This window comes from Anolis carolinensis, chromosome 2 (assembly GCF_035594765.1).
Source record: "Anolis carolinensis isolate JA03-04 chromosome 2, rAnoCar3.1.pri, whole genome shotgun sequence".
NCBI lineage: Eukaryota > Metazoa > Chordata > Lepidosauria > Squamata > Dactyloidae > Anolis > Anolis carolinensis.
Window position 1 is genome coordinate 175191651 of NC_085842.1, and position 12706 is coordinate 175204356.

Consider the following 12706-nt stretch of genomic DNA (forward strand, 5'->3'; position numbering starts at 1 on the left):
TCAGTAAACAAGGACTAACCAGAACAACTTCTTAAAAGTAATAGTTTATCAATGAATGCTATGGATTTGAGTAAGAAAAAAACCATCTGAGGATCAGAATTGAATACACCACTTTAATATTAGAGCCAAAGTGCTTTATTTAAAAAGGATGGTTCTGTGAATAGAATACAGTTACTCTAAAAGGATCTTCTGGATCATAAGCTTGTTGACGCTGGTTCTTAAACTAAAGTAGCTACAAGTGAAAAGCCATTTCAATCTTTTTAAAATATAGTTTATTTATGAATTGAAAAAGAAAGGACTTGGAGCACAGAGCAAAATGTACAATAGCAAATTACTGTGAGAGGCCCTTCCCCCATCACAATATCTTTAGGATAGCCGAAGGAGGAAACTGGCCTATAATCCCTTGCTTCAGAAGCAGAGGTAAAAAGACAAAGGAAAGAAAACAAGTAAAATAAAAAATGGGCAATGTAAGACGGATCATACAATGGAAACATGCAAATAGATAAAATATGGATCACAAAAGTGAACAGATAGGCATTTACAAAATATAATTCCAAATGCTTACATTGTCAGTCACTTCTCATTAATTCTGTATCTAAACTCCAACTCCATGTACATCTACTAACTAACAACTAAAGCTAAGCTATATATGATTCAACCACGTGACGTCCACTACTCACTTTGATTCATCATAAGGTGTCTTGCAGATGCAGTAAAGCTTTGTGTCCTTCTTGGCTTCCTTTGAGGTAGTAGAAATCATTTTCTTTTTCTTAGATTTTGAAGATGAACATTCCTTCTCTTCCTCTCGTTTTCTCTTATGGGATGACAGAGATGTTGTGACTGTGGTCGTGGATGCAACACTACTAGAGTGTGGTGGTGGTGGTGGAGGAGGAGGTGGTGGAGGAGGAGGAGGCAGTAATGGTGGCGGAGGAGGAGGAGGTGGTGGAGGTGGTGGCGGCGGAGGTGGCGGCGGAGGCGGAGCTGCGGCTATTGCTGCAGCTGCTGCCGCTGCAGCAGCAGCCGCTGCCTGCGCCTTTTCTTTTTCTCTCTTTATTTTAGCCAGGTCTTTCTTTAACTCCTCCTACAGAAAGCAGAATGGTTAGTAAAATGGACACTTTAAAATGAAATTCTGCCATTCAAAAAGATAACAGAATCAGATTTAACAGTATGCTAGCATTTCCTTAGAAATAACAAAGTTCTGCACCTTCCTTTTCATGTGTAAAATGTCATATCAATTTGGCATTTCCAACTGGAGTGTAGATCTCATGAAAACACGAAGAGGAAAAATTGCCTATATACAGAAAAATGTGAATATTTAATCCACTTTCAACCCACATTATCTGGGCTTTATTTGTAATAATTTTATTTTTGCTGCACATTCTACAAAGGAAAACTGTGAGCAAACTTCAAATACACAAGGATAAGAATTGTACCTGCACTTCAATTTGTAGATCTTTGTCCAAAAGTGCCCTTTTCTTCAATATTTCAGCTTTAAGTTGCTCTTTGTGTTTGAAAAGCAGAGCTGAGAGTTTTGTTGCATTCTGTTTGCTACGCTTTTGTTCCACGCTCTCTTCTCGCTTTCGTTTCTTAGCTGCCTGTTTCTCCTCCTTATCAATCTTATCCAGGATATACTTCATTACTTGGTTGCACACTATCATTCTAGGGAAGAAATACAAAGAACACTATTAAGAAGAAATTAATATGGAGAGATATCTATGCTGATAGCTTAAAAACCAAGACTTAAGTTGTAGTGTGTTTCAGGCACTGAAAAATACATCAGGCTAAAAACTGTTGGAGGGAAATAGAAGTATGGACTAAGACAAAACTTCAAAGAATTCAAAAGATGAGGACAAACCCTTTCCATTTTAGTGTCAGGCTTGCAAAACAGGCTGCAATTAGGAGGCAAGATTTCACTGGATATAGGCCTCATAATAATTAAACTGCTTCTGAAAAACACACAGCCATATTCCCTTTTGTGAATGGTAGTTGTGTTAAAGTATATATTCTATATTCTTCAGTATATATTCTACGACGGCAGAAATGACTGGAAGACTTCCCCCCACTCTACTCTGTGTCTGTCCAATAACAAGATAATCTCCCTTACCGTTGATTCTCTTCACGTTCAGCAGGAGTCAATGTCTTTTTCTGCTTTAAGTGCTCTATCACAGCATTATGTTTCATTACAACCTTCAAGACAGGCAAAAAATTCAATTAGAGAGCAAGGAATAAAGGGGAATCTGAGGTACTTTCCAGCCTGCAAGCAATGCAAAGACCTGAGTGCCACAGAGAATAGACATGCTATTCCTGAAAATGTGAACACTTGGTTAGGGGTTATCAATGCAGTTCTGGCAAAGCAAGGTAAGTGCCCTTGCCTGCCTTTGATGGAAACGCAAAATGAGAAAAAATGCGAAGTAGAATAATGGTGGCAGAGCGAGAACTGGGCAAATAGAAGCACAGATGTGTGTTGCTTCAGTTCCAGAAAAATAAAAAGCTTGCAAGAAAGTTTTCAAGGAACCTTCTCTAGAGGCACTTGAAGCAAGGATCCCAGAGAGTTGGCATGTAATGCAATAAAGTTGGCCCTCGCCATTTGTGAGTTTAACTTTTGCAAATGTGATTATTTGCTGCTGTTCTGTGCCATTTTTTAAAATGACTGCAAGCCTTGTGAAAACGCAAATGCGCAGTGAGTTTATATATGGTATATGGCATCTGAATAGATGCTGGGAGACAGGTGAGGATGGGTGGTCTCTGTTTTGCCATTGGATATAACGCATGATGCTGAGACATGGCTCTGGGGACCATGCTCAGTTCCCCACAAAGGAGCACTATTAGCCCTGGTAATTTGGCTGTGGGATGAGGAGATGGCAGCAGCATCCCCAATTGCAAACGTTGAGGGCCTAGCTTCCTACCTTTTAGTTCATCGGTCATATTTTCCTTTGAACTCTTATTCCAATTTGCTCTGGAATGATGTGTATTAAGTTTTATACAAAATGATTTGCTGTATATACAGAGGTTACGAAGAGACTTGTTTGCTAGTTCCCTCAAAAAATGTAGATACATCCCATTTCATGGCAAAACTGTATGGAAGTTCTACTTTAAACCAGCCACTGAAATTCCACAGCACTATCCTTCTGCTTTGTAAAGTCTCTCCTCCAAGAGCAAACCTCCTGGAAAAATACTGGAAAAGACTGGACAATCCAACATGAGCCTCTTCCCTTCACAACTGAATGCACCCTTGCAAGAATCAGGATGGAACAGATCATAAAGTTATAGGAGATGACAGCACATGTGAGCAAATGATACTATATATATGTTTAGGGAATAAATTGCATTCCAAAATAAAGTGAAGTGATGCAAACTGACAAATAAATATCTCTGAGCCTTCAACAACAAAAGATACAGAGATAAAGAATGGAAACTGAAAAGCAATTCACCTGTTTCTGGATAATATCACTCTGATTAGAGGCCTGAAGGGAGTGTTCACGTTTAATTTCAATGTGCTGGTGTTTTTTCTTCTGCTGCTGCTCTCTGAGTTGCTGAACTCTTTGCAGCTGCTCTTGAACACTGGCAGCCTGGACAGTTACAACATTCTGGATCTGATGAGCTTGCATGGGACCAGCTTGCTGGATCTGAATCGGCAACTGAAGCTTAATCTGCTGAGGGAGCCCTCCTTGCTGGGCCTGTATCTGTGCCACAACATGAGACTGAAGCTGGGAGAAGACCTGGACTTGTGGCTGAAGCTGGGGGACAGTAATAACCTTAGTTTGTGGTGGCTTTATCTGCAGCTGATGATGTGGTGACTGCACTGTAACTTGACTCAGAGTTTGTGCAGCTGGCAAAGTCTGAATTGAGACGGGAATCTGGGACTGTTGCGTCTGGATTTGCACTGATGAGTGTGGCTGCATCGGAACCTGCTGCTGGGTGGTGGTCTGTACCTGAGATTCTAGCTGAACAGTCTGGACTCTGGGTGGGGTCTGTGGAGGTACAATGGCAGGGGACTGGGTTTGAACTTGAGCTGAAGGCTGCCCTTGCACAAGGCTCTGGGGTGGAGCTGGAGACACAGCTGGAGTTCCGGGGGATTGTGATATTGATGGCTGTGCTTCAGGGGTAACGGTTGGACATGGAGGTGAAGTGGAAGTCTGAGCTTCAGAGATTTTCTGGGTTTCAGCCTGAATAGCAGACTGAGCAGGTTGCATCTGTGCTGGAGTCGAAGCTGGAGGTTGGCTAGCTTCAGATGGCCCTTGTGGCTGGGCTTGGAGCTGATTCTGAAGTGGCTGGGGTTCGGCAGATGGAAGCACTGGCATTGGCTGTGTTTGTGTCTGTGCTAAGGAGGTTTGCTTCTGCTCTCCTGAAGCTGGGGAAACAAAATACATGCCTTACCCTTAGAATCACACAAATAATCTATGGAACCCGTCATTGCCTTTACATCACCTTAGTCACTTGTTAAAGCCTATAACATTTCTTCTTCTACTCCTTGTATTTACACCATCTAGACAGGTGAGAATTTTACTGAACTCCAGTGCTTGCACACTCTTTTGGTTAGCCCTCAGGAAAATAATATGGATCCCCCCCATACAGTTACTTTTATTGATGAAATAGATGTATTAAATATTTCATATAATAATCTTACCTGATGTTGAAGTTGAAACTGTTGTAGTCGTAGAACTAGTTGCAGTAGCCGCTGTTGGTAATGGTGTAAAAAGAAATCGCTGAACTGTTCCATTTGGCATAGCTGCCTGCATTAGCTGTTGCCCAGGTCCTGGGATTACTGTTACCCCTTGTGGGATTAGTTGCAACTGACCAGTTGTTTGACCCTGGCCCTGAATTACCACAGTCAAACCATGACTACTCTAAAAAGAGGGAGGAAATCAAAGAAGAAAATCATTACAACCATTCCAACGGCAATAACAGGTGGGCTGCATTCTTTTATGAACCAGAGAAGTGATGAGATTTAACACAGGCTGAGTTTACATGGGCAGTTAGGATACCAAACATGTTTTCCCCCCTGAAAAATTCACCTATGCAAATTTTAAAAGGATGAAAGAATGACGAGGGCACAATATATATGAACATATTTGTAACAAAGAATTAGAAAACCAAACCTTAAAAAACTAAAATCTAAGCTGCATGTGCTTACGACAGTTCTTATCACTTGTTTTAGATTCTGCTGCATGGTCTACTAATGCACTCAGAAGTAGCTGTTTTCCTAAAGTATCTGTTCGAATGCAGCACACCATTGGTGACTACCCTGTTTCCCCGAAAATAAGACATCCCCGAAAAATAAGACCTAGTAGAAGTTTTGCTGAATTGCTAAATATAAGGCCTCCCCCGAAAGTAAGACCTAGCAAAGTTTTTGTTTGGAAGCATACCTAGCGCCTGCCAAACAGAACACCAGAGCATGCAGGATTGGTAAATGTACATACCAGTTGTACATGGAAATAATGGTAGTAACAAGAAATTCTTGATAGGATTCATAGTTTGTCTGGTTATGCTGGTTTGTGATGACAGCTACTGTACAGTATATAATAAATGTTCATTTTTTTGTTCAACCATATATGTGAATTCTTCTTCATGGAAAAATAAGTCATCCCCTGAAAATAAGACCTAGCACATCTTTGGGAGCAAAAATTAATATAAGACACTGTCTTATTTTTGGGGAAACACGGTAAATATGAATATTTCAGGAAGATAGCTGAAGACTGCTCTATAGATACAAAGAAACCAAGTGGGGAAAATAAGCTTAAACATTCAAGAACTTCCCTGTTTCAACAGATCAGAGCTTTATCGAGGTGAACTCTGCTGCCAAGAGTGGCTGACTCTGACTTGTGAAAAGCTTAGAAGCATAATGTAATTACCATGCCTGCCTACTTTCCACCAACAACCAGAAATAAGTATATTATCTCTAATTAGAGATAATAATTAACACCAGCACCTCAGAGCTGAAGTAAAAAGGTACATACTTTTACCCCACAAAAAGTATATCTTAGACTAGATTCAAGAAATAGGTGTAATACTATGATTTCGTTTAGAGGTGTCAAACTTGTGGTTCATCAGATTTTTGGGCCTCCAAATCCCAGAAGCCCTAGTCAGCTTGTCCAATGGTCAGGAATTCTGGGAGCTGAAGTTTCCAAACACAACTGCTTTCGTTAACAAAAACAAGACAGCATGAATTTTATTGTAAACTGGGACAAATGGTTACAAATTGTGATAGTTGTGCCATGCATGAAAATTTCAAGGGGGTGATTCTAAATAAAAATAATGTTTTTTGTCGTGTGGTTTTATCTTCTGCATGCAGAGAACAGGCTCAACCAAGTCACTTTCAGAGATAAAAGGAATCATAGTAGTTATTTGGAATACATTCCTCAATAGTAAATGAAAGGGAGTTATTAATGTTCCTTTTTTCATCTTAAACTTCTGAAGATTCAAGAGTTATTTTAGAAAACCTCTGTTCTATACCATAAGCTTTTGTTTAATATACAAAACAGCAGATCAAGCAAAAGAAACCACTGCACATTGATGAATCGTGACCAACATCACATTGGCTTACCTGGCCTTGAGTGAGCTGTGTGAGCTGTGCCATTGTCAGTTTCACCTGGCCCTGTTGAGGACGAGGAAGGTGTGGGGACGTGGCCTGGGGCTGCATGTGCTGGGAAGGTGTCGCAGGCACAGTTACCATCTTCTGGCCTGTAGAGACTGTGGTCGAACCAGACACAGCCGTTGAGACGGGCTGCCCTCGGATAATCTGGGTGACTACTTGCTGGGGCTGACCTATGCGAAGGTAACATTTAGAGCAATGGTGTCAAACTCATTTTCCTCAAGGGCCACATCAGCCTTATGGTTGCCTTCAAAGGGCTGTTCAGTCAATGGATGGAAAAACCATGGATACGGTGGGCCAACTATAGTTTTTTTTTTTTAACCCAGTGGTCGTTGCTCTTTAATACCCCCCTCCCAATTTGGTCCCCTAGAAGTTATTGAACAGCAACTTCCATCACTTTTGATTATCCACCTTGTGGACTAGGAATAATGAGAATTGCAACTCAACTGTACTTGTGGCTCTGAAGTCGGGGAAAGGTTAAAAAACATTTTAAAGTCAGGCATCACATATCCACAAGCCTTGCATTCAAATCCAAATCCAACTATCCTGACTAAATAGAATAAACAGTAACAGATGTTACTGTATCACAACTCCCAGCAGCTCTAGTCGTGATGTCTAATGGGGAATACAAGAGTTGTAGTCCAACATTTGGAGGGCCACATAAAGTGACATGGTGAGCTGAACAGGTCCTGCAGGCCTAGAATTTGACACATGTGATTTAGAGCATTAAGAAGTTATTTTCAACACAAAACGGACTTGCTCAAAAGTCAATCACTATCTGTAAGCTAGTAAATTCATTAACCAGTAAATCAAGGTTCACAGAGCCAGGGAATCGGAACTGTGTGCCTTAATGTCTTCAGTTCAGTGTCAATGTTTTATTGTGAAACACATTTCATGTAACACCTATCTCAATGTTACATTATTCTTTACCTATTGCACTGAACTGCGATTATAATAGAGACTAAGATGTATAGAAATTATAACAAAGACCAAGGCATATGGATGTCCTAACTTGGGGAAAAAGCTAGGATTCAAGTAAAACACATAAATGCTATTGGATGGAACAATTCAAGGGAAATCTGGACTTGGTTCCTTAATCAGAAATTTTTAAACAAAATGGGAATGTTTCTGGTGGAAATGCTTCACTTAGGTGGATGATACAGAAATGGAGAGACAAACCATGCGTTTCACACACTGGATGTTTAAAAATCAAAATTAACCTACTGGCTGGAAGAATACCTTGCTGTACCACTAAAGGTGTTCGAATGATCGTCTTTCCTATCGCTGATTGCTGAAGTGGTGTCCTTATGACAGTCATTCCAGGCCGAAGTGGTGTCCCAGATATTACCTATATGAGTGGCATTGAAAAGAGTTAATCTTTTCTTATGTAAAGGGAGACATGCAAGTACCTTCTTTAAGATTCATCTGCAGAAAGAGAAACAGGGACATAGAACCAGAACTACTATAAAAACCTCTAGTGTTCCCTACTTTTTAAAGTGTCAGATGCATTCTCCCTTCTCTAATCACACCTCTGTAATTTTCAACATATCCTCTCCTCCCCTACCAGTTGGTCCCCAAACTGCTGTAACATTATAAAACAGCAATACAATAATAAAATTCTTGCCCCACTTTTATAAAAAACATAACAAAAATACCTAAATACATTGGAAGAGAAAAAGGGGCAATGCGAAACAAACATTTAAAAAGCTACAGGAAGACCCCTATAAGTTTTCTTCAGTTTCTCAAAGGGCTGCGTGTTGATGGCAGTGAGTGAGATGAGAAGCCAAACCGAGACTCAGACCTCTCTCTCTTTCCCTAGCTCCACTCAGTCATCATATGTTCTTGCTTTCCTGTCCCTTTCCATCAAAATGACCACCTATCAATCTCCTTCTTTTCTACCCATATACAATGTACTGGAAGTCAAGCAAGCATCTGGGTGCTCAGAGGTTGCTCTCTGTGGAAGCCACAAAGAATTGAGGGTTGTCTTCCAATAGTGACAAGGGAGGAATACTGTGGAATTCTCACAGCCAGAGACACCAACACTGAACCCATTCCACTGGTTTCCAATTAGTTTCTGGGCAAAGTACAAGTGTTGGTTTTGACCTTTAAAGCCCTATATGGTTTGGGTCCAGGTTACCTACAGGATCACCTTCTCCCATACAATCCACCCCTCAGGATACCAAGGTCCTCTGGGGGTGACTATTTCAGCCAGTGAGAACCCAACTGGCGATGGTGACCCAGACAACCTTTTCATCAGCTGTCCCAAGATTGTGGAACAACCTGCCGGAAGAGTTCCGACAGCTAGATCAGCTGTCGGAATTTAAAAACCATCTAAAGACCTATCTCTTCCAGCAGGCCTATCCAGTCAGTTTTAATCATGAATTTTAAACTTGCATCTTGTGTTTTAATCTTTGTTCTGTGTATGTATATGTATTTGATATAAATATGTTTTAATGTCAGGATGTCTCCGTACCAGCTACAATGAGCTTAATATGTGTAGTATATGTAATAATCTGGTACAGCTTTTTAGTTAGTTTTAGATGAATGCCTGGAAGGTATGGTAACTCAATGATGAAAAAAAGTGATTTCTATATACCTATTCTTGATTTCCACATTTCAGATATGATGTCTGGCATTGCAAATGGCTCAAGAGATTAAGTCTCATATAAAGCCCTAGAGAAATCTTATTACCAGACTACAGGCTTCCAGAGAAACATTCTCCCTCATAGTATGCATAATTTATGGAGAAAATTAATCTGGGGAGACTCTCTCTCCATGCAACTGCGCTGTTCAAAGTCTGGCAATTTTGTTGTGCCATATCTGGAAATTCCAAAGGAAATCTTCCATGAACACAGTCTGCAGCAATAGTGTACTTGTATGCTACAAATGTAGCATTCTTAACAAAATCACAAACGTTCTGACTTGGCTCAAAGTGGTTCCAGGGAACCTTATGCCAACTTAACAGTAAATTTTATAATCCTTACCTGTGAAGCACTTGTTGTACATACAGTCCCAGTGTTATTAGGCCGAATAGTTACAGTGGCTGTCCTTGGCTGGAATGAAGTGAATGTCTGCTGGTTGGCTCCAGTTGTTGATGGAATGATACCCAACACTTTCTGCTGCACTTGAACTACACCTATTGGGAACATAATTTGTTAATTTAAAAACGTCATCAATCACAATTGAACACCTTCATGTTCTTTATAAAACCATACTCTGTGGAACACATTTTGAAAAAAAGAGTTTTAAAATGGAGGTTTTAAAAAACATTTCTTTCCTACATTTCTCACAACAGAGTACCCTAGACCCCTTATAACAACAATTACAACAATAACACTATGATCCTTAAAGCAAGCACTCAATTAAAAAAGTTTAAAGCAGTCTTTTTTAAACTCTGCTCCTCCAGGTGTTTTGGACTTCAGCTCCCAGAAATCCCAGCCAGCTTACCAGTTGTTAGGAATTGTGGGAGCTGAAGTCCAAAACATTTGGAGGAGCAGAGTTCGATAAACACTGGTTTAAAGCATATGCTTGAGAGTTTAAATAAAAAGAGAACAGACATAGGACCAGCTCGGACTCCCACAGTCTGAGAACAGCCCTTGCTGAGACCCTCTTTCATGTCCGCAGCAACTAGGCCTGGGACTGAGAAAGCATTCTCCTGAGGTCAACACTTAGGCAGATTCATATGGGGATATTCAATCTTTCAGATTAAACTTTTACAGGAAATATTGCATTAACGTGCTCTGTCAACTGTCCACTTGGATAACAGCATATTACCCACACTTCTGCATAATTGAAGAACACAAATGACTAAGACTGGTTGAAATTTTGAAAACCTACAAAGTGATAAAGCAGTTTCATTTTGGCCAGAAAGAGAGGATCTATCAGATTCTCCTTGCAAGGATCTTGTAACATAATGTCCAACACTTTAACAATGATATATCAGAAACAGCTGACTGAAAGTGCTTTAGACCCTCACATGGAGCGCCGATATTAAAGCCATATAGCATAATACAGTCGCCCAACATTAAACCTAAACAGTATGCTTAACATGGAGAGGAAGAATTGTTCTAAAGAGATAAAAGACCACAAAATCCAATGACTTTATCTTGATATCTTAACTACCACTTCTCCCCAAAAACCGCCTAGACTTTATAGATAATGAGCCCTTAACAAACAATATGATCAATTCTCAACATACTGCAAGGCATGTGTAGTTTTTTTTGTTAAAAGTGTAAAGTAGCTTTTGCACAACAGACTTCAAAACAAAATAAGTGTGTAAAAATTATGGAGGTTGAAAAAGAGGTAATGAAAGATTTGGAAGTTTACATGAAAATGAATTTCCAATGCAAATAATAATAATAATAATAATAATAATAATAATAATAATAATAATAATAATATCATATTCCCATTTTGTAATGATATTGTAATTCTTTTAATAATAAAAACAAAGGAACATCCATGTTTTCATGCCATCTTCCTACCTCCTTGTGTGGCTGGTACGTTAACAGCCACAATCTTGCTGTTTGCAGGTAGAGGTAGCTTTGTGATCACTTTGCCTGCCATAGTTACTGGACTGCTTGCAATCTGGAAAGTTTGACCACTGCTGGAAATGGTTGTAGCTGATGTAGCAGCTGTGTTTGTGGCTAACAAAATCAAAATGGTGGTCAGTTTGAGAGTAACAAATGAGTATTAAAAAAACCTGAGTGAGACTTATTTCTCTTATCTTGAGACAGGACTGCAAATACTACAATGCTGATATATTATGAAATGTCTGGTATGGCTACATTCGACATTTTGCGTTTTCGAAGACCTTCCTTCATATGTAAAGTTTTTGGGAGGATATGAAAAGGGAAGAAGGAGAAGAGAAAGGCTTATGAAATGGCACAGTGAAGAAAGAAACACTTTTTAATTATTTTACTCCTCTTCCATCGGCACCACAGTTCATCCAATTATTAGTACAAACAAAAATGAAATGAAGTTTCAATATAGTCAGACCTCTGTGCCCATGGATTCTGCACCATAGATTCAACCACAGAAGTCTTTGTTTAAAACATCCAAAATAAATTTTGCCATTTTATGTAGGGTACATCATGTTACTATGTGATTGCCTATAACAGGAAATCAGCACCCAGAGATTTTAGTATCTACAGGGGGGTCCTGGAACCAAACTGCAATGAATACCAAGAGCCTACTGTACCACAAATGTAAACAGAAGGAATTAAATCAATGCGGCTGGTGCCCTGACCAGAGAGCACTTAACATTGCTATTTTTGATGTAGATCCTACTTGATTTATATTAAACACTGTGTGTTCTGAGTTCAACATCTTTTTACATAGACAAAGTAGCAGCATATGTGATCAGGAGGCTACCTCCCCATAATTGATAGAGATATAGTAGAACCTCTGTAATCCGAGTTAAACGAGCGGACCTCATCTCGGTTAACCCAGATAACTCGGATTACCAGGCCCAGGTGCCCGCCGAAGGGAAAAGTTTCCTCCCTTCAGCGGGCGTTTGGGCCTTTAGAGAAGCTCGAAGCGTGCCTCACGCTTCCCTGGGTCCAGGCGCCCGCCGAAGGGAGAAGTTTCCTCTCCCTTTGGCGGGCACTTGGACCTAGAGAAGCGGGAAGCGTCACGCTTCGCGCTTCCCTGGGTTCAAGTACCCGCCGAAGGGAGAGGAAACCTCTCCCTTTGGCGGGCGTTTGGGCCAGCCAGCCGGCGGGTGAAGGGAGAGGGCCACAAAGGCCCTCCCCCTTCATCTGCCCGTCCATGCCTCGGCTCCTTCATCATGCCAGGCACCGGCAGCACCGGCGCCTGGCGTGGCGAAGGAGCCAGCCAGTGAGTGGGTGAACAGGGAGGGCCGCAAAGGCCCTCCCCGTTCACCCACTTGCTGGCTGTCTAAGTGCCCTGTGCGTGTTGCTAGGTAGATAGCAAGCTACCTAGCAACACGCACAGGGCGCTCGCCCCTTGCAAGGTGCCCCGTGCGTGTTGCTAGGTAGACAGCAAGCTACTTAGCAACACGCATGGGGCGCTCGCCCCTTGGGAGGTGGCCCGTGTGTGTTGCTAGGTAGCTTGCTATCTACCTAGCAACATGCACGGGGCACCTAGCCAGCC

General features: G+C 41.0%; 1 protein-coding gene across 6 annotated transcripts in view; it reads right to left on the reverse strand.

Annotated features, from left to right (window-relative positions):
- Positions 1-12706, reverse strand: part of bptf (bromodomain PHD finger transcription factor) — an 86513-nt gene that overhangs the window by 10534 nt on the left and 63273 nt on the right. For 2 of the 6 annotated variants that reach the window (XM_008116377.3, XM_008116373.3), the window contains exons 19-27: positions 11077-11238; positions 9577-9728; positions 7817-7940; positions 6545-6765; positions 4628-4847; positions 3432-4351; positions 2105-2187; positions 1434-1659; positions 681-1081 (exon numbers count right to left, since the gene is read on the reverse strand). In XM_008116377.3, the coding sequence (XP_008114584.2) occupies positions 681-1081; positions 1434-1659; positions 2105-2187; positions 3432-4351; positions 4628-4847; positions 6545-6765; positions 7817-7940; positions 9577-9728; positions 11077-11238 (2509 nt within the window). The remainder of the gene's footprint in view (positions 1-680; positions 1082-1433; positions 1660-2104; positions 2188-3431; positions 4352-4627; positions 4848-6544; positions 6766-7816; positions 7941-9576; positions 9729-11076; positions 11239-12706) is intronic. The other 4 variants (XM_008116379.3, XM_008116378.3, XM_008116374.3 and 1 more) reach the window with 3 other exon arrangements.